The 18,958-nt window shown below is 42.6% G+C and overlaps 1 protein-coding gene across 2 annotated transcripts in view; it reads left to right on the top strand.

The window, feature by feature from the left end:
• The window catches only part of ccser1 (coiled-coil serine-rich protein 1), a 225,160-nt gene that overhangs the window by 125,957 nt on the left and 80,245 nt on the right, over positions 1-18,958 (top strand). The window contains exon 13 of one of the 2 annotated variants that reach the window (XM_079552037.1): positions 10,756-10,804. The exons of the other annotated variant lie outside the window; for it this stretch is intronic. Within the exon in view, the coding sequence (XP_079408163.1) occupies positions 10,756-10,804 (49 nt within the window). The remainder of the gene's footprint in view (positions 1-10,755; positions 10,805-18,958) is intronic. 2 annotated transcript variants of the gene reach the window in all.

Below are 18,958 nucleotides of genomic sequence, written 5' to 3'. Positions count from 1 at the left end.
GAATAGGGTTTTTCTGTGACTGTCTCTTGATGGATGTTTGGTGAACCTTCGCCAGAACCAAGGTGGATTAACTTTTATAACCAACCATGATGGACCAAAGCGGTGGTGAGTCAAAACGCGTGTTAGCGTGTTAGCGTGTTAGCGTGTGTGTTAGCCATTTACAAAGCTGTGTTGCAAATGTCATCTCCTTGTAACTGCATTGTAAAGTAACTTCACTTTTTGCTGTGATATTTATATTTCTACTGCTGCAAAAGTTGTATCGGCTTCATCAACTCGGGGAGAGGGGCGGAGTTAACTGAATCCAAGCGCCTTGTCTTCCGGGTTTGAAAAATACCTCCAGAAAAAATGAGTCCTCCATAGTGGTAGAGGTACAGTATATCATATAAATGCCTATACTTTACTTTGGAATGGCTAAAATAGCATGATACAGATCCTTTAAGTCTGAATGTAGCCTATTTATTTATATTTTATGTCCAAGTCACATTGATGATCAGCAGCCAGATGGAAAATGTAATTATGCGGTGGTGGTTCAACTGGGCTGCAGTAATTCGAGCTCTAACAAAGTACCCAGAAACACTGTCCCTGGGTGCTTTTAGCAGCATGAGCGCTTTGTTTAGAACTTTTTGAAAAACAGACAAATTGCTGTATAATTGGATTGTATTTGTTTAGATGATGTAGCACTGCAGTGCAATATAATTAATGTGAACACCTGGAAAGACAAGCATTTAGTGTAAAAAAAAAAAAGCTTTATTCTAAAAAAGCAAAAATGTAGCAATGGTGGAGTCTTTTCATAACAAATCGGTAACAAAGTTTTGGTCTCTTGGAGGTTGAAGAAATTGGTGTACTTTTTGGCGACTAATGTGTTTTGCTGGGGGACATTAGTTTTTGTTGTTGTACAGTAAATGTATTTTTGTACCTCAGTGTATGTTGTAAACACATCAAAACATGAATCCTGTTGAATTGTCTTCACCTAAATGTTTATTCAGCGATGGAAGATAGCAGTAGAATGTACATTAGTGTAATTTATTTTGGGTATGGTCCGCTCTGCTGTACATGGGTGTGGAACGTGCATATAACCAATTTTCCCTAAGTGCATATGACACATTAGACAACTTTTGCTAAAACACAATGATATTTAAGGTTTTGTGAAAAAATATAGCCATGATGTTTGATGTGTATAGTTTCACTTCCTTATCGGACACTGACAGGAAGTGACATAGATAGAGGCAAACAATTTTAAACTGCTGTGCCAACCATGTTACGTCTATGGGAAAAGAGTCAAAGTGCTGTGGAACTTTACCTCTATCTATGTCCTTCCGATCATTAGCTTAAAAAAATTATGATGCTTCATTATGCTTTTGTCGTAAAGCGTAGCTGGTTAGCTCGAGCTCCATGGTTGTTTAGTTTGTTACAGTACATGCTGCTGCTATCAAGGAAGTAGATGTGCTGGGTCGGCACTTAGAGCAGAACATCCAGAGCTGTTGTGTAGCCACGAATTACATTTAAAATTTGTTTTGGAGCGGAGATTGGCGCTGCCCAAATCACATTGCACCAGCCCCTATGGCTCCTCCTGCAGGTGGTGAGACCACAGAAGGACGGCCTCATGGTCCTAACCGGGCCTGTTGGTCTCTCATAATTGGCTTCTGAACTGCTCTTTGTCTGACCCGTCACCTAGGACCTGTTTGCCATGGGAGACCCTACCAGGGGCACGAAGCCCCCGACAACAGAGTTCCCAAGATCATTCAGGTGCTCAAATCCCTCCCCTACGTTAAGGTGGGGGTTCCAGGAGGGGCATTATTATAATTATAACAACTGTATAGCTAAAAATAAGGAGCCAGGTGCCAACTCCTGTGGCTCACGAGATGATATATATGTTGTTGTTGTTTTTTTTTGTTTTTTGTTTTTACAAAAGTAAACATTTTACCTGAGATAGAAACCCCCTACTTATATTATGGGCATAAATATAGGACAGTGTGATTAAAACAAACACAAAGAGGTTAGAATGACAAGCCGAAAGTTTCAATGGAAAGCCCATAAATGCCATGCACTTTAGCCATGCTTACCTTTACTTTAATAGTGGCACATGTTGCTCGTGTCCTTGTTTGACTCTGAGCGCGCTGCTGACTTGGACATCCCCAAAGCGAGTGAGTTTCTCTGCTGACAGCCCCCTTCCTGCAGACAGTGATTCCGTAATGGTTGCTTGGAAAAGGCCATTTATCAAGATAACAATCGGAGTGCCAGTCCCACAGATGCACAGGTGGAAAACAGCGCAGAACCTCTGTTTCCATCACTCATTTGGATGCAGGGGCAATTTGTTCCGCTACTGTCTGTAATCCGTTATCTTTACTTTGTATTGACTCGTCTTGGCCGTGTTTCTCGCCCGATAATATAGAGGCGATGTTTAGCGGAGTCTGTAATCTAAGTCTCTCGCCTGAAATGAGAAAAAACAGGACTCACAATGTGAAAAGAGAGGTTCAGGGAGCGCATAATTTTCTATTACATATGGATTGGCCACCACGGAGATCTTACCCCCATTGGGAATCTTTGGGATGTGCTGGGAAAGGCTCTGCGTAGTGGAGCACACTCTCCCATCATTGATACAAGATCTTGGTGAAAAATGAATGCAGTGCTTGATCTGTTGACATAGCAGGAGCTTATTGAAACAACCCCACAGTCTATGTTGAGTTTTGCATTTGTTTTATGTTACTTGGCAACATCTACACCCAAACTTTGTAATCTAAGCCGCAAATCTTTCTGATGTTTTCGCCATCTCCCAAACGTAGGTGGCTAACTGGTGTCTCCTGAAGCAACGTGAAAATGATTGCCCTAATGCTCGTACAAACTGAAGTCGAACACCATTGATTCTTTGTCTTTGTTTTTCCTCGAGGTGTTAGGTCTGGCTCATCGATCCATAGGTCCAGGGAAACGGCGGGCTTTGGTCTGCCCGCTCATTTATACACATGGCCTGCTTTTGATAGTTAGCGATACTTAACATGTCCGATGTCTTTAGTGTGTGGGGAAACTTGGATTAATAGCAGTGCATTTTGGGGGCTGCCAAATTCTGGTCACTGCAATATACAAAAAAAAGATATAGGCCGGGCAAGTTTATTTGTAGAGCACAATTCATACATGACAATTCGACAACATTACAAGAAAGCAAGACATCAACATAAAAAAAATATAAATCATAGTAAAAGGCAAGAGTGCAGATCAAATACTTTCAGTTGTCATATGCACGGGTAAAAAGAACTGTTTTCAGCCTGGATGTGAACATTGTCAGAGTTGAGGCCTGTCTCACATCCTCATGACGACTGTTCCAGATTTTATTTGGATAAAACTGAAACGCAGCCTCACTGTGTTTATTATTGACTCTTGGAACCACCAGGAAACCCCTCCCTGAAGTTCTCAGGGCCCGAGATGGTTCATTTGGCTCTAACATGTCAGAGATGTACTCAGGTGCTAAATCATGGATAGACTTGTATACATATTTTTTAAATTCTATTCTCTGAGTGACAGGAAGCCAGTGCAGAGACCGGAGCACTGGACTAATATGTTCGTATTTCATGGTTCTTGTCAAGACTCGAGCAGCAGCGTTCTGGATGTACTGTAGCTGTCTGACAGCTCGTTTAGAGAGGCCAGTGAGCAGCCGTTACTGTAGTCTGACCTGCTGGAGACAAATGCATGGATAAGTCTCTCTAAGTCTATACAGCATAAATGTGTTTGTTTTTACCCCACAATTATTGCTCAGTGGCAAAGCGTTTGCCCCAATGGCCGCTGGCTGCCCTGCTTTTTGACCACAAACGTGGGGGCCGCCATTGCTCCGCCGTTGCTGCAGTACCTCCATATCGCCGCTAGGCCCCCATTGAAAAGCATTGGACTTTAGACACGTTAAAAACTACTTTAAAGCCTGGTTTCAATTGTTTCAACGCTAGTAAGGCTGCAACGACGCGTCGACGTCGTCGACGTCGTCGATTACGTAAATACGTCGACGCCGTTTTTGTGCGTCGACGCGTCGCTTGTTTACATTTCACTTCCATCGTGGCTGCGCGTAATGCAAACGCTGCGACCGAGGGGGGAAAAGCACGGCAAAAGTCGTCAAAAGTGTGGGAGTATTTCCAGAAACGGCCTAATAATGTTGTTGTTTGCACACTGTGTCGAGCGGAAATGTCATATCACAGCAGCACAACTAACCTGGCTAACGCCAGACTGCTGTGTGCGCTCCAATCATTTCGAACTGCAATATCACTTGTGATTTTAGTCTGGCGTTAGCCAGGCTACAGCACAACGGCTATGAACGAACATGTGAAACAAAAACACCCGCGGCAGCAAGGGCCCCGTATCTCAGTCAAACTACGGTGTTGTTTCACTGATTAATCAACGCGTTGTTACGGGACAGGCTCTGACAGCGCGCACGCACTCTCCGCCTACTTTGCCGCATATAAAACCAAAACGGAGCAGTCTGCTGAAGTGAATGAGCAGGAGAGACCGACCGCCTTCCCCGTCTCTCCCAACACGCGAGTAGGCTACTTCTCCGCTCGTGCCCCGCTCGGCCGTCTGTCTCCCGGTTCTCGCTTCGCCTCATGCTACCCTCATGCGCGGCTGCATCACGTCCCCGTGTCCCGGGCGCTGTTCTCATGTTTTCTCTGCGCGGACTCGGGGCATCGGCCACACACTCATTTAAACTCTCTTGTTGTCGTGTCTGGCGGAGAATCAGGACAGTAGTTTGATGGATAGACGAGAGTAAAGCCGTGTCCGTGGCCTTTTTGTCTTAAAGAGGAGTTGAATCCACATGGTTCTCACGAGCACAGTAACTCTGGTTCTCTGAATGTGCACAGTCTATAACGAATTGGGCGACTCACAGGCTAATTCTCAGTGGTCAGACAGAAATAACCGTCAGGTGCAGGTTTCAGTTAGTTTTAAATCAGCGGTTCCCAAACTGTGGGTCAGGGCCAGAAGTGAGAGAATGGGCCCATTTGCCATTTACTATTTTAAAAAGTGGGGAAAATAGACTAGTAGTAAATAAATATATAAAAGCCATGCCATTTGGACACATCAATGTTTTTTTCTTCATTTTAAATGAAAAAATAATCGGTAACATAAAAAATAATCGATAGATTAATCGAAAAAATAATCGATAGATTAATCGATTAATCGAAAAAATAATCGATAGATTAATCGATAGAAAAATAATCGTTAGTTGCAGCCTTAAACGCTAGACTAGGCTAGATCTTCCTCCTGAGATCACGCTGGGTTAATAACACTATATGAAACCAGGCTGGTTTTCGTAATATGATTTTTTGAAATCTCGTACTTAATGAGGCTCGGACTGTTAGCATTGGAGCAGCGCGAGCTACACGTCACGCAAGGGCCGAGTCTACGGTGAAAATCCCGCCCGTATGTCCTTTTTAGGAACATGCTTCGTCAGAGCTGGGGAGGGGGAGCCTGTAAATCCGCCATGAATTGCCCCACGGCCGTGGTCATTCTGGTAAACGGGGAGGAGTGAGCATAAGACGTCCATTATTTTCTACAGTCTATGGTTTGCCCACAAACCCGACAGTTGGTGCTTTTATCATCCATGGTCTCTGCTGACTGCTAAATCCACCAACTCATGTGGCTTGTTTATCTAATATTACAATATCTTGTTCATCCTTTTTTTTTTAACCTTGGTTTAGTTATTTATGTGCCCTTTTATTGCCCTTTTATCCCTCTATTATTATCTCTGTTTCATGCTGCACCATTGCACCAAAGAAAACTCCTAATTTTGTGACACATTTCACTGACAATGATTCTGATTCTGGTTCTATAATTGCAATGACTGTAATGTAGGTGATTACACAAAAATAGGCTACAGCTAGTCACGATGGCTTCTTCTTCACTGAAGTAAAGTATGAGAGAATTGCCTGTTTGATTGGTATGTCAGTTTCAAAAAGTCGCTAAAAGCTGCTCTAACTGAATTACCCCGTTTTCAAACCATGACATTCGGAGGTAGTTACGTGAAATCTCTTTGCAGTAGAACTTTACAAGGAAATAAATTGATTCCAACTACTTTTCCTTGATAGATCAGTGCAGTGTACACATTTGTTCGGACATTACCATAACAAGTTACATGACGTGAAGAACTGCTATGCACATCTTTTCATATCATTATGCTCCCGACCTGTACATAGATCCCATGTAAGTTTGGTCTTTAGTGTTTACTGCAGCCACACCCCTTTAGGCAGCACTCATGATCGGGACTATGTAGGTCTCCAGTGCCTATTCCTGTAAACTAGATCATTCCGTGCAGTCCACACTGAGTAATGGCGCTGCGAGGGATGGAAGAAGAGATATTGGTGGAGGAGATAGAAGAGGGAGCACTTTTCTGTCCTACTTAAGACTTTTTTTGACACTATCTTTTTGTGTCTGCCAGTCGCCCCGTTCCTCCACTGTACGCTCTCCTAATCCCTCCTCGCCTGTTCCTTTGTGGGCCTCTCACTCCCGCGGATCATTTTCTTTCTTCTGATGTCTCCGGATATCTTCATATTTCCTCTTCTCGCTGTGTCCCCTCCATTCCACGTAACTTTTACTTTGTCCTCTATTGTGCGCTTGTCTCATTCAATCCTTCCCTTTTCCATTCATTTTCATTTTTCAAAACCAAACTTTACCCCATTTTGTATTTCATTGGTTTTGATTTTAAAAACGCTGGTCCGTCTTTCTAACAAATGGTCAACAAACAATCCCATCATTTTAAACCTGGCTCTATCCATTATTTATGACTTGCCCTAAGCGTTTTAGGTCATTTTTGTTTGCACATTCAAATGTAAAATTAATAAAACTTGCAATTATTTTATGTCATTAAACTAAGTAGATACTGAGCTGCTTTGTAGCTGCCCTGGGGCTGTCTAGCAGAAATGTGCCAGCCAATCTGCGCCAATTTATTTGGACATTATGTTTGCCTGGATACTTCATTGGCCTGAACTTTACATTGGCTTGTTTATTGTTTTGTTTCATTGCTTTAATGTTTGTTCAGTCCCGTGAGGCAATTCATGTTGTGACATCAGTCAGTCAGTCACGTACACACAGCTCCAAGGTCCCGGGTTCGATCCCCACCTGGACGGGGCCTTTCTGTGTGGAATTTGCATGCTCTCCCCATGTCTGCGTAGGTTAGTGGTAGGTTATAAAAACATGTGCAATAGGTTAATCCTCCAGCCTGGCCCCACATCTTGGAGATAGGTCCCCGAGTGCCAGCCCATGCTGGCAGCTCACTGCTCTTACAGGTCGCCCAGCAACATTGAGGATGGGTCAAATGCAGAGACCTAATTTCTCTACAGAGATTAATAAAGTATAACTTAACTTTACTTAAAATAGACCCTTCCTGCAGGGCTCCACATTAACGGTTGTCCGCTTGCCCGGAGCAAAATATAAAATGCACCAAGGGAACAGAAGTGATATCCGATAAATCAGGTACTGATTAATGAGATATTACTTGGCAGTAAAATATAATTTTCTAAGAGATTATGCTTCAAGTGACGGGGATATTGTGGATTTGGAAAGAACGAGACAGACAACTGTCAAGAAAGATTCATAAAAAAATTATTAAAAAGCCGAAATTAGTCTGGAACAATGCTAAAATATGATATATCTTAATAAGCAACACTATTTTACCAGAGAAGTATTTTCTTGTCAGGCAAGCAAAAAATGCCTGCCCTCTCGCCGAATAGGCAGGAACCTCAAAATGCTTAATGTCAGGCCCTGCTTTCTGGATCGCTTTGCCTGTAGCGCAGATTCATTTTGATGAGCTTGCAAAGAGATATTATTTTTGACATATCTAGACTGTAGAATTGTTTATTTTTTTTGTTAACATTTGCAACAGGTGATAAGTAGGATTTGTGGTGACGGGTAAAGCATAACCTGCCCATTTCAACCATTCAAATAGTGTTTTTGACAGGATCGCTGCCCTCTTGCCAACTCCCTGTTTGTAGTCCTCGTCTCATTGCCAGCCTGACCCCGATAAAACTTTAGCCTGTCCCCAAACTGCCCGGGATGTGTGCGCTGATGAGACAAGGAAGCAGAGTCACCTTCAATCTTACCTGGTGTCTCGCTGTGCTCCCGCTTTGTCCCTCTGATGAACTTCTCTGTTTTCTCACAGCAGCCTTCAAAGTCCATCAGTGTTAGTTGTGTAGGATCTGCTCGGGCTGCATTTCAGGGTTTCCCGGCGGCATTCATTTAAAAGTCATGATTTGAGCCAAAATAAAGGCCTTAAGTGTCAATAAAAAAGCATTAGAGATAAAAAAAAAAATGCTACTGCTTGACACTTTCTACTGCGTCAGTAAATCTGAAACACATTCATCTGCAGTTTTTTGCTTTCTTTTGCCCAATAGTTGTCAGTTTGTATAAATTGGAATTAACTGGAATTTTTTGAAGAATGCCATCATATGAGTACGCTGCTACTTGAGGACAAAAGAACCACAACAAACGTCGGAGCCATGGCTATAAATACAGTCCATTATTCTGCCCACACTGTAGCCTCAGTTGTTTGCCCTCATGTCCTCTCATCACACTGCATTAACAGAGCGGCGTGTGGGTACAGGCCACCAGTATTTATAAACCATTTCCTGCTGTGGCACCCACTCTTTGGATTTTTACCCCTCCTAGTTAAAAAGCCATGTTAGTGACTCACAGCTCTTTGCTCTTTAGGCTTTTTTATGTAGAAGGAAGCCAAGCGAGCAAGCATCAAAGCGCTGTATCATGCTCAGCTAACTGTTTGGAGATTTTTGGCCGCCGTGATTCTCATGAAAAACATAACTGAAATTGTATTGGGGATTTAAAGTAGAGATGTCCCGATCCGCTTTTTTGACACTTCATGCTGGCCAATACCAACCCGATTCCGCCATTCAGGTCTACTGCACATTGTTAAAAAGACATAACACTAGTAGGACCACATCGGTTATTATTATGCACCGACCAAAACGCTCTCATCGCCGCTGTTGGACTCCATTCTTTCTGGCTCCTCTGTAAAAGCTAATGGCAGCACTGCAAAGGTAACAGGGTGTTAGCGGTAGGTTAGCGATAGTAGCCTTGCCTAGCCCCAATGCAGTCATAACTCGGCTTGTATGATCTGTCTCCCCAAGTCACTGATCAATGTAGGGAATAAAGCGTCTTTAAGCGTCTTGAAAAGCGCTGTGTAAGACCAATACATTATTAACTATTAGCATTGTTGAAGGATTGCAATACGAGTGCACACAGTGGCTGAGGTGGTATAGTCCTATAACATGGAAGATGGAGGTTCAGATCAGTTCATACAGTTGTATCATTGTACTGTATAAACGCAGTGTGGGAGTGATTGGCAGTGGTTTGGAAAGTGTTAGGACATTTTCACAATAAAAATGAAAGTTACACCAGTGAGAACCTAACATGTAGCAAGTCAAACACTATTTTGGGTAGTTTGTTATCCACCTTATTTCTGGGGCTGCTGATGTAAAAACAATCATGGGTGCAACTTCTTGTGAGATATCGGAAGTGACACTGAGCCATTGATTTCCTGTGGTTTCCAGGGTGAGTTTTTGTTCAACTGTTAAATGAATCACTGTTGGAAAGAGGATTTTCTAAATAATCAGCCCAATATAAACAATGGGAACAGGTTGCACTGTTTGCAGCTGTACGTTTGGAACATACACTTCAAACAAAGGTTGTTCTTGCACTCTGACTTGGTCGGGGCTATTTTCAACATGCCAAATGCGACTCATGATGAGTCTCATGGTTTGAGTGATGAAGCATAACAGCGTGAGGCGTTACTATGGATGCAAGCATGGTCAGTCCTTCCAGCCTCTCAAATATAGTTGGAAACGTGGGCTAACCTCAGCAACAAATGAAAAGTAGCCAAGGTTAAATTACAGCCAATAGCCTCGAAACTCCCGCAAGCTTTAGTGTCTGTGGTGATATGTTCTGAAATATATTTTCGGTGGTGTGTTGACATCACTCACCTCTGTGTCTGGTCTCCCTCTTCGCCCACTTCCTACAGCTGTATTTGACCAAGTATGCACTGCTCACCCGCACAGCCGCTCACGACAAATATAAAACAGGTCAGAAGTCCCTTCGATGGTGTGATTTCCAGTTGTACGTTTATCATGAGCAGCTAATCACGGCTCATTGGCTTGTTTAAGCTGTGACAGCTCATGTTCCCACATAGATTACACTTCTAACGCTCATAAAAAGTGGATTTGTGCAAACGGTTTGCATGTAATCAACCGGCGGTCCCGGCTCATATCAGAAATTGCACCCATAATTCACACAAGGGCTCAATATTCTGAGGAAATACTCAGAAGAGCACCATACAGACACAACCTAATAAAGTTCTGCTGCTACAAAAGTTGTAGACGTCTCTCAAGGAGGATGAAAGTCACAGAATGAGTCCTCTGATTGGATGATGTCGTCTGACTGATCTGAACTGGGTTTTTCCATTACAAACAAAGCATAGAAAGAAGTAAATCTTAACATTGGACCACAAAACAAAGAACCAAGGTAAAACGATAAAACCATATAGTGTCTCACTTATAGGCACAGATTGGCAGCCTGCTTGTACCATTTTTGAGTGGTTAGAATGAATTTACAATACCCTCATCATCATGAGAATCTTGTCAAGCCTATACTGCGCTACACAAAGTCTATGAAACTTAAAAAAAATCCAAACATTTCTGAAGTGACTACAGCAACTTAATATGAAACGTGTTGTCGCAATGAACACTGTCTGTATACCAACCTGTCTTCTGTTTTCAGGGCATCAAGGCGCATGGGAGCGCTATTATGTCGTCAAGGAGACAGCTGAGTGAGTTTGTGTTGGACGTGACTGTCTTGTAGTCTACCTTATGTACCACAGTGGAACGCAGGGGGGTCTTTCTACTGACACCGGATTCAGCAACATGGCTCCCAAACCGCTTTACCTCACATGCAACCAGGGCATGATGACGGCAAATCGTTCTGAGCGATTCAAATTTGGGCATAATCATACGTTATCACGAACACGTGGTGCAGATTGTTATGTGAAGTAAATGGTTTGAATACAATGAGCCATATTCAAATCGAGTGTCATTATGAAGAGCTCCACAGTGAGGCATGCTTACCTGCACTGCCCCCACCCTCAGTGTAGTCGCCAGGAATGCAGCCTGTAGCTCCCTCAGTGTGTGGACGTTTCCCTATAAAGCAGCTTGTGTCTTAAACTTTTATGCTCTGCTGAATAATTAGCTCCATAGATCCCTACTCCGACAGGTGTTATTTTTGTCTTTCATTAATTATTTGTGAACCTACGTGTTTATTACAAGTTCAATAAATCAAACCAACTGGATTATCTTGACTTAAAGTAGATGTTTCGCCACAAAGTATGTAGCTTCTTCAAAGACTACGGTTCGTGAATGCGTCCCACAAGATGCAGCACAGATCGGTTACACATGACCGTGCACAGGTGTTTGAAATTCCCACGATCAGAGGGCAATCTCTGCTGATTTCAGAACCAATCAAACAACTGCGAGCTAAAATAATGCCTAGTTTTGTGATTTTTCCCATGTGAAAATGTTACGGTTGCATCAAAACCATTCCCGGAGTGGTGTTTTGTTTCATTCCTCGCACGTTTGTTCCATCCTCCTCTATCACACTGAAATATATATCACAGAGAGATTCGATGTTTCACTTTAACAGTCGAGACACCTTCATCAAACTTGCTACACTGTTTTTCTTGCAGTAATTAGCACGTTAGCACGTTAGCCGCTACAAAGCTATTTTGTAACTTTTGATAGTTGTTTGGCTCTGGTCACTGTGTAACGGGAGGTAGTGCGCACTCTGCTGGCCTAAATTATAACCACTTTTTTACCAAATCATTAAATAAACATGCTATATAGACACAAAGGTTACTTTAAGTTGTAATACAAAAATACCAAGGCCAATGTCTGCTTTAAATCATGATAATCCAGTAGGATTAGTTGATTTAGTGGTGTTGTACTTGCACAAGCCCAATAGTGCCGTTCTACATGAAGTAAGGACTGGTTTAGCATCAAGGTACTCATTTAGAACATAAGTATGATGTAGATCCCATATTTTTTTTAAGACAAAAATATTATCATAAAATACAAATGATATACCCTATGACACAATCTCACCTAGATTCAACATATTTCTTGTGTCATAGTTTCCCATGTTTTAGCTTTGTGGTGAGTTGCTCTTTCTACTTCACTACAGATGTTTACTGGGCAGGTAATGCTGTTATTATGAAGAAAATGTTCAATACAGCCCTGCAGCAAACCACACATTCTTCAAACAAAGGTCTTCTATCATAAAGTCAGTTTCTTTTACACTCGGATGACCCATAGATGCACTCATTGTTCATCAATATTTTGTACATTTAAAGTTCAATTCGAAATGGTCCGAGTAAATGACTTTTCCCCCCAAAAGCCCTGACTGCTCTGTACTGAAGCATGCTTTAGCATCCAAAGCACCAGTGTGTGACCCGACGTGGTTGTTCTGCGTGAACCTTGCCCTGCCTGTCATTACACTATAAACTACTTCCTTATACCTGTCACTGCACTGCACCCCCTTTTACTGACCCATTGGCCTGTGCCCTCAGACAAGCAGCATCTCCCCTGCAAGTAAACAAACACTGCTGTATACTCACCATCTTTGAATAATGTCATAACTAATCTGTCATTCCTGGCTAGCCTTTTTGATATCAGGCTTTCATTCACCAACCACTGAAAAATAAAGAAATCAGATGACCTTTTCCCTCGCTCCAAACGCTTTCAGTCACCATTATATATTTTGCAAACACTCTAATAATTGGAAAAGTGCACCAAAACATAATTTCATACTAACTAACTTGCATACTCATCTTTTTCAGCTAAAAATAAAGTCCCGCAAATTTATGTCACTTTATTTTAGACTGCCCTGTATGTGTGCCCACATGCACTTTTTGGCGATGACCCTCATATTTAGAGGTCAGTGCACAAAGTAGTCAGTACGAGCCATTAGAGCCTCATTTATTTGCTCCATTTGTGAAGGGCACCTACGCAGCGGCATACCTCCGTTCGAGCGCTAAATGGACTTTTACTTCTCTTCCACCAAGATTCAGATTTGTCTCTTTTTACTCATTAAACATCTCCGGGCCTGACAGTAATGCGGCGTTGCTGAATTATTAGTCATTTCTGGTTCATTCACGGGGGCCACGGCTTTTAATGAGACAGACACTTTTTGCCAAGGTGAGAGACCGAGTGGCGTTCCACATGACTAAGTGCTGGCCAAAACAAAGTGTAGACACGCCGTTGAGCGGAGACAAATAGTCTTGTTTGTATATGAGAGTGTGAAATTGTAATTGAAAAGTTAAGTTCCAAGAAGATTCTGGAGAGAGGGCATTGATCTATGCAAGTGACATCCCAGTTTGGATGTAAAGACATTTGGAGACCGTAGACATGCCAAGTTAGTGATGCAATGAATAAAGAGGATATCGATTGTTTGGAAAAGTTCTCCCCCCGGGATCAAGAAATAGGTTGTCGTGAAAAGAATGATATTGAAGTGCTTAAGCGGCTGATTGTTTTACTGCTGTTACATCTTTGATAGGATCAACTTTGGTGCATAGTCTCTGGCATTTAGAGTCTTAAATGTTGCATTGAAGCGTTAAGAAGCTTGGTTCTCAATTATTCAATGGAAAGATTGGTGAATTTGTTGGGAAAGCTGGACAGGCTCAGGAAGCTAATAATTCCGTGATAACGATGAGATTGGTTGCAGAACATTGCTAAAATAGCAGGAAATTGAGGCTCTTGTTCCGAATCCAGAATCTAGTCCACAGCAGCTTATACACAAACTGGTCCACCTGGGGTTCAACACGTCACTGTGCAACTGGCTGTTGGACTTTCTGGAGACCACAGGCTGTATATGTCAGCAGCAAGTCCTCCAGAACCATCCCGTTCACTCTGCTGACCCATGACTGGACTCCAAAGTAACTCAAACTTAATAAAGTTTGCAGACAACACAACAGTGGTGGATCTCATCAGAAACAGAGACGAGACAAACTACAGGAGTGAGGTGAGCAGTCTAGCCATGTAGTGCACACAGAACAGTCGCTCTCTAAATGTGGAGAAGATAAAAGAGATTGTTGTGGACCTTCGAAGAGCAGCATGCTCCTCTAACAATAAACGGTGCTGCAGTGGAGAGGGTGACCAGCCCTAAGTTCCTGGGTTTGCACATCACAGAGAACCTCTCCTGGACCATGCAAACTTCTACAGAGGGACTGTAGAGCGCATCCTGACCAGCTCCATCACTGTGTGGCACGGCGCCAGCACTGTGTTCTTCCGAATGAGCCTCCAGTGTATCGTGAAAGCAGCGGAGAAGATCTGCGGAGCCCCTCTCCCCTCCATTTAGGGCATGTACTCCACCTCTCTCACCCGCCAAGCCTTCAGAATCACCAGGGATGCTGCAGCACGTTTTATATTTGCAGATAATACATTGGTCTAGGATTGTGACTGACACATCGAGCGCAGTAAACCTTGAGGTGATGTGAGCTGCAGTAAACTTTTGGAACTTCATTACTATGATTCTTTCTCTCACTTATAAATCATCTGCACTGCCTCATTTTCCCCCTGAGTTGCATTACTCAGTCATCTCTAAATCAGGCCTATATCGGTAATCTGCGGAAATAACACTTAAAGCACTTCTTTGCTTGTGTTAAAGCTTGTCAAAGAGCCATGACGCCGCTCGCTCTGTGTAAACGTGCAGCCACGGCGGTACACAACACACAAGCACCCCCACCCCCCTCTGATAAAGGAGAGCAGTATTTATTTATATATGAGAAGGGGTTGTTCATGAGTCCGTTAGTGGCTGTTTCCCCAAAGCATAGGTGCCTTTCTTTGCCTTGCCTTTGAAGGGAGTGCTTCCAAAGTTACTTCCTCACAGTCCAAGGCAAGTGGCCTGCCTTTTAGCCGCAAGAGGGCTGCTAATGAAAGACACTTCAGTGAATGGAAGTGGAAAAATGGAAGCCAAAATGGAAGAGATACTGGGGAGGCTTCATCATTAGTAACTCCATAAAAAAGTTATTCATCCAATCCAATCCACATGATATTTGTGATGACTACAGCTATGACTAACATCTCCTGATATGTCCGTCGACTAAGCTGCTAATGACGCTGCAAAGGGAGTTTGAAACAGCCTCATAGCCTTTAAAATGTATGCCCAATGAACAGAAGACGAGTCATTTTTTTCATTATTGTTGTGGATTTATTTTGTTTCTGTTAAAAATATCTTGTCACACTTAACCAGGAAAGGTTCAGCTTTCCTTACCTTTCTTTTTGGATAAGATTATTTAGGCGCCCGTCCCGCAATGCAACCTATTCAAACTTCAGCCTCATTGTCACCACGCGCACCAGGTAATACCTTCCATATTTTTCTTGGCGAGTGCATGCAGTCAGCGTGTCAGAGGGGGAGCAGGTGGGAGCAGGTGGAAGCAGTGCAGCAGCAGCGTGGCGGTAGCGTGGGAGGACAGGGGTGATCTAAGCTTGCCCCCGAGCGGACCCACTGAGATAAAGGCCTCCTTCGCCAGGTGGAGACTCAGCCCCAGGAACCCGGCGCTGTGTCGACTCGACATGCCTTCGGGGGTGGAATGAGGCCAACAACAGATTATTGTGTGCGCTCTCATATAAAGCCCCGGTATACCTGTCTCTCACAATATGAAGACATTCTTATTCCCCTCTTCCACAAGGCCAAAAGAACCACTCGCATTTAGGGTTGCACAGTTATTCACAATCGAAAAAGATCTCAAGAGTCAAATCCCAACATCCCCAGTGAGAGGCTTGACAGGTTTTTTCCACAACTGCTGTGTCTCACAAAAAAAAAAAAAAGCTGAAACCTTCCTTTGCTTCCAGAGCACAGTCCAATCGTTTTAAACAAAAGCTACAAGTCAAGGTGACTGTGGGAATACAGCATTGGAGTGGGCCCAGCCATCTGCAGGTGCTGCTTACATAACTGCCACTATGAAAGAGATGAACCTTTTTAATTAAGGCGAAAACATTTCATGCCCCTGTGTAAAAAGTGCATAAGTCTAATGAAAAGCCGTATCAGGGATTTGAGGAAGCCACCGCGCTCCAGTGACATCTCTCTTTATTGTGCGGATGGAATTTTTATATGCACCAAAGATCCAAAAACACAATATGCTAATGTGGATTTCTCTCGCACCCAGATACAGAACAGCCTCTATATCAAAAAAGCGACAGCGTGATGGAGTTTGGTGCTCACAGCCTGTCAGGTAGAGATGTTGGGGATGCATTGAAAGGTGAGGATGATGGATGTGTTTCGGAGGCTTATGGTTCTACTGCTGCGGGTTTGTGAAAGAAAGAGGCTTATTTACAGATACCGGCTCTAAAAGGAAAAAGTACTCATCCTAAAATTTAATCATTCATTCCTTCATTTTGTCACATTTTTGTTGTATTCGAGTCTCTTTTGTTTGTCATGTTTAGTCATTTTTGCCCTGTTTTTGTTGCTTTTTTGTCACTTTTTTGTCGCTCTTTCATCCTCGTTTTTGTAGCAATTTTAACACTTTGTTCAAGTAGCTTTCAATGCCAAACTGAAAATGTGCTTGGTTCAGGTGGGGGTTAAGAGGTTGAGGAAAGTTAAAGTGACTTTTTGCTTAGTTTCTTTCCATTTGCACAAATTATTAAGAAACACGCTTTGCTTGACTTTTAAAAAAAAAATTTGGCTTGTCAATTTCTTTGCACTAAACTTGATACTCAATTGACGAGACACTGCAGGTGAATATGAAAATAAAAATAAAATTAGAGATATCACGTTTGCTGTAGATTGCTGATATAAATATGAGAAAAAATGTATCGCAAGTTTCGGTCATTTTAGGTTTACATATGAAGATATGGTATTTTATATGTAAAAATGGCCTTCATATTTTTAGCAGCAAAAACTAAATAATGGGCCAACTTTTTATTTATAAATTTATTTTATTGATATATAAGTTACAAAGATGATTCCCCGTTGGAGTTTTGGATATCTTGTTTTGCTTTTGAAAAAGCTATTTATGGCTTTTTTTTTGCGGTTCATATATCAATAAATCAGGCCAGGAATTGGATATTGAAAACAAAGAAAAAAAATCTAAAATATTGTTGCATCCACTGGACCATTTGGAGTATATAGGAGCTATTAAAGTTGAGATGTTGTTGCAAGTATGGAATGAACATTCCATTTTGAGAAAACTGGCCTTCAGGTTTTGCAACATCTGCTCATGCTCGTGCACAAACTTCATATAATAATATCACTTAAAACAGCACTAAGTAACTTGTTTACTTTAATAAATCCTTTTCGTAGTCCCTCTGGGAGTAATACAAGTGTTAACGGGATGTTCGGGGGGGTTTTCATCTCCCTCTGGTGTCTCTGGCCAGAAAACCACAATTGCAACTTTGCTGCCTATGGGTTGGAGTCACCAATACACACTAATGGAATCATGAAAAAGAAGCTAACAGGCTAACGGCCAAAGCACCACTCAAACAGTATTTACAGTGATGTTTCAGTGAAAAATTATCTCCATCTCCATCCAATTATCTCCAATTGGATGTACAATATCCCTCTCTCCCTTTGTCTTTTCTAGTATTTGCTACGACACCTGCAGTGGCAGTGGCCTAGGGGCATGAGTTACTTGGTACTGCTTTAACGGGCTACAAATCTCAATATTGCCCACTGCGTAAAAAAATCAGACTTCACCTGTCGTGTCTCGCCTTATGGTCCACTTCCGTGTCTGAATCCAACTTAGACATACTGCCCCCTTTTGGTTTGTGATGTCACTGCACCTGGTGAATGTGATCCAAACCAATGACTGATGTGGATTAACTAAGTCTGGTTGTCTTTAAAGTCTTAAGGGGTGAATGGTTGTGAGGCTAAAGTTCCCGGCTATGATTGACGTTACAATACGCTGACCCCGACTTCCCTTATCTCCCACAATAGAACACTTTCTGTTTCCCCGAGGCTGACGGCATGCTTGCGTCGCTGTCTTAGTCCGGGCCGCCAAGCTGTGAGGTGGGGTCTTCCTAATGGCAGTTGACTCTAGCTGGATCTGTATCTTAAAATGGCATAGATGGATCAATGGATAATGGTTTGATGGATAGCCGCAGAGATAGATGCGAACAGTGAGGGGGGGAATGGGGAGAGTGATGCTTCTGGCCCGCTTCCAGAGCACTTATCTGGGACTGATCCACGTCGCTACTGGCCACGGCTCCTAATTACAGGCAGAGGCACTCAAACCGCACACATGTAGGCTGTCTCTCCAGGACCGCTCGTCTGGTAATGAGCCACTCTCCTCGGAGAAGTAGCCACACTCCATTCTGCTTCTTGATAGAGGCCACAAGTAACAGCCTGTTCCTCCCAGTCCCCCTAACCCCCCTCCCTTCTAATCACCTGCTGCTGGGGAATGTAAGAAGGCAAAGAAGGATTTTCATACGTGGAGGAACGCTACAAGTGACTTACTTTTACCTGGGAGCATGGTGACTTTCTTGTCTCATGGCAAGAAAGTCCTTGGATTTCTTTTTCTCCCAAGTATGTGTAATTTATAGGTGACACACTATAAACCTATAGGAGCAGACGAGGAGCAGACTTTTTGTTCAATTTGAGTAGGCAGCGCTTTACTAGTGTATATGGACTAGCTTTGCAGATAGCTAACATTCTCAAAAAACACATTTCCTGGGTTGATTGTAAAATTGTACAGAAACATAATTGCACATTACAAAAATATAAAACCAGTGGCCCGAAGTTAGGTGTAAACCTTAAAAAAGAATGACAGCATTAGTGAGCGGTTAGCACGATTCTAATGGAAGATGCCATAAGGATGCTAATATCGTCTAACGTTTTACAAATTACGAAACATCCTAAAAAGACTATAAGGCAAGTGAACATTGTTTTTATACATACATACATTTTTTTCTAGGGCTAAAATAAACATTATATTGAGCCC

The sequence above is a fragment of the Gobius niger genome, assembly GCF_951799975.1.
Source record: "Gobius niger genome assembly, chromosome: 1".
Taxonomy (NCBI): domain Eukaryota; kingdom Metazoa; phylum Chordata; class Actinopteri; order Gobiiformes; family Gobiidae; genus Gobius; species Gobius niger.
Note: the sequence above shows the minus strand (reverse complement) of the source record. Positions and strands in the feature narration are given on the sequence as shown.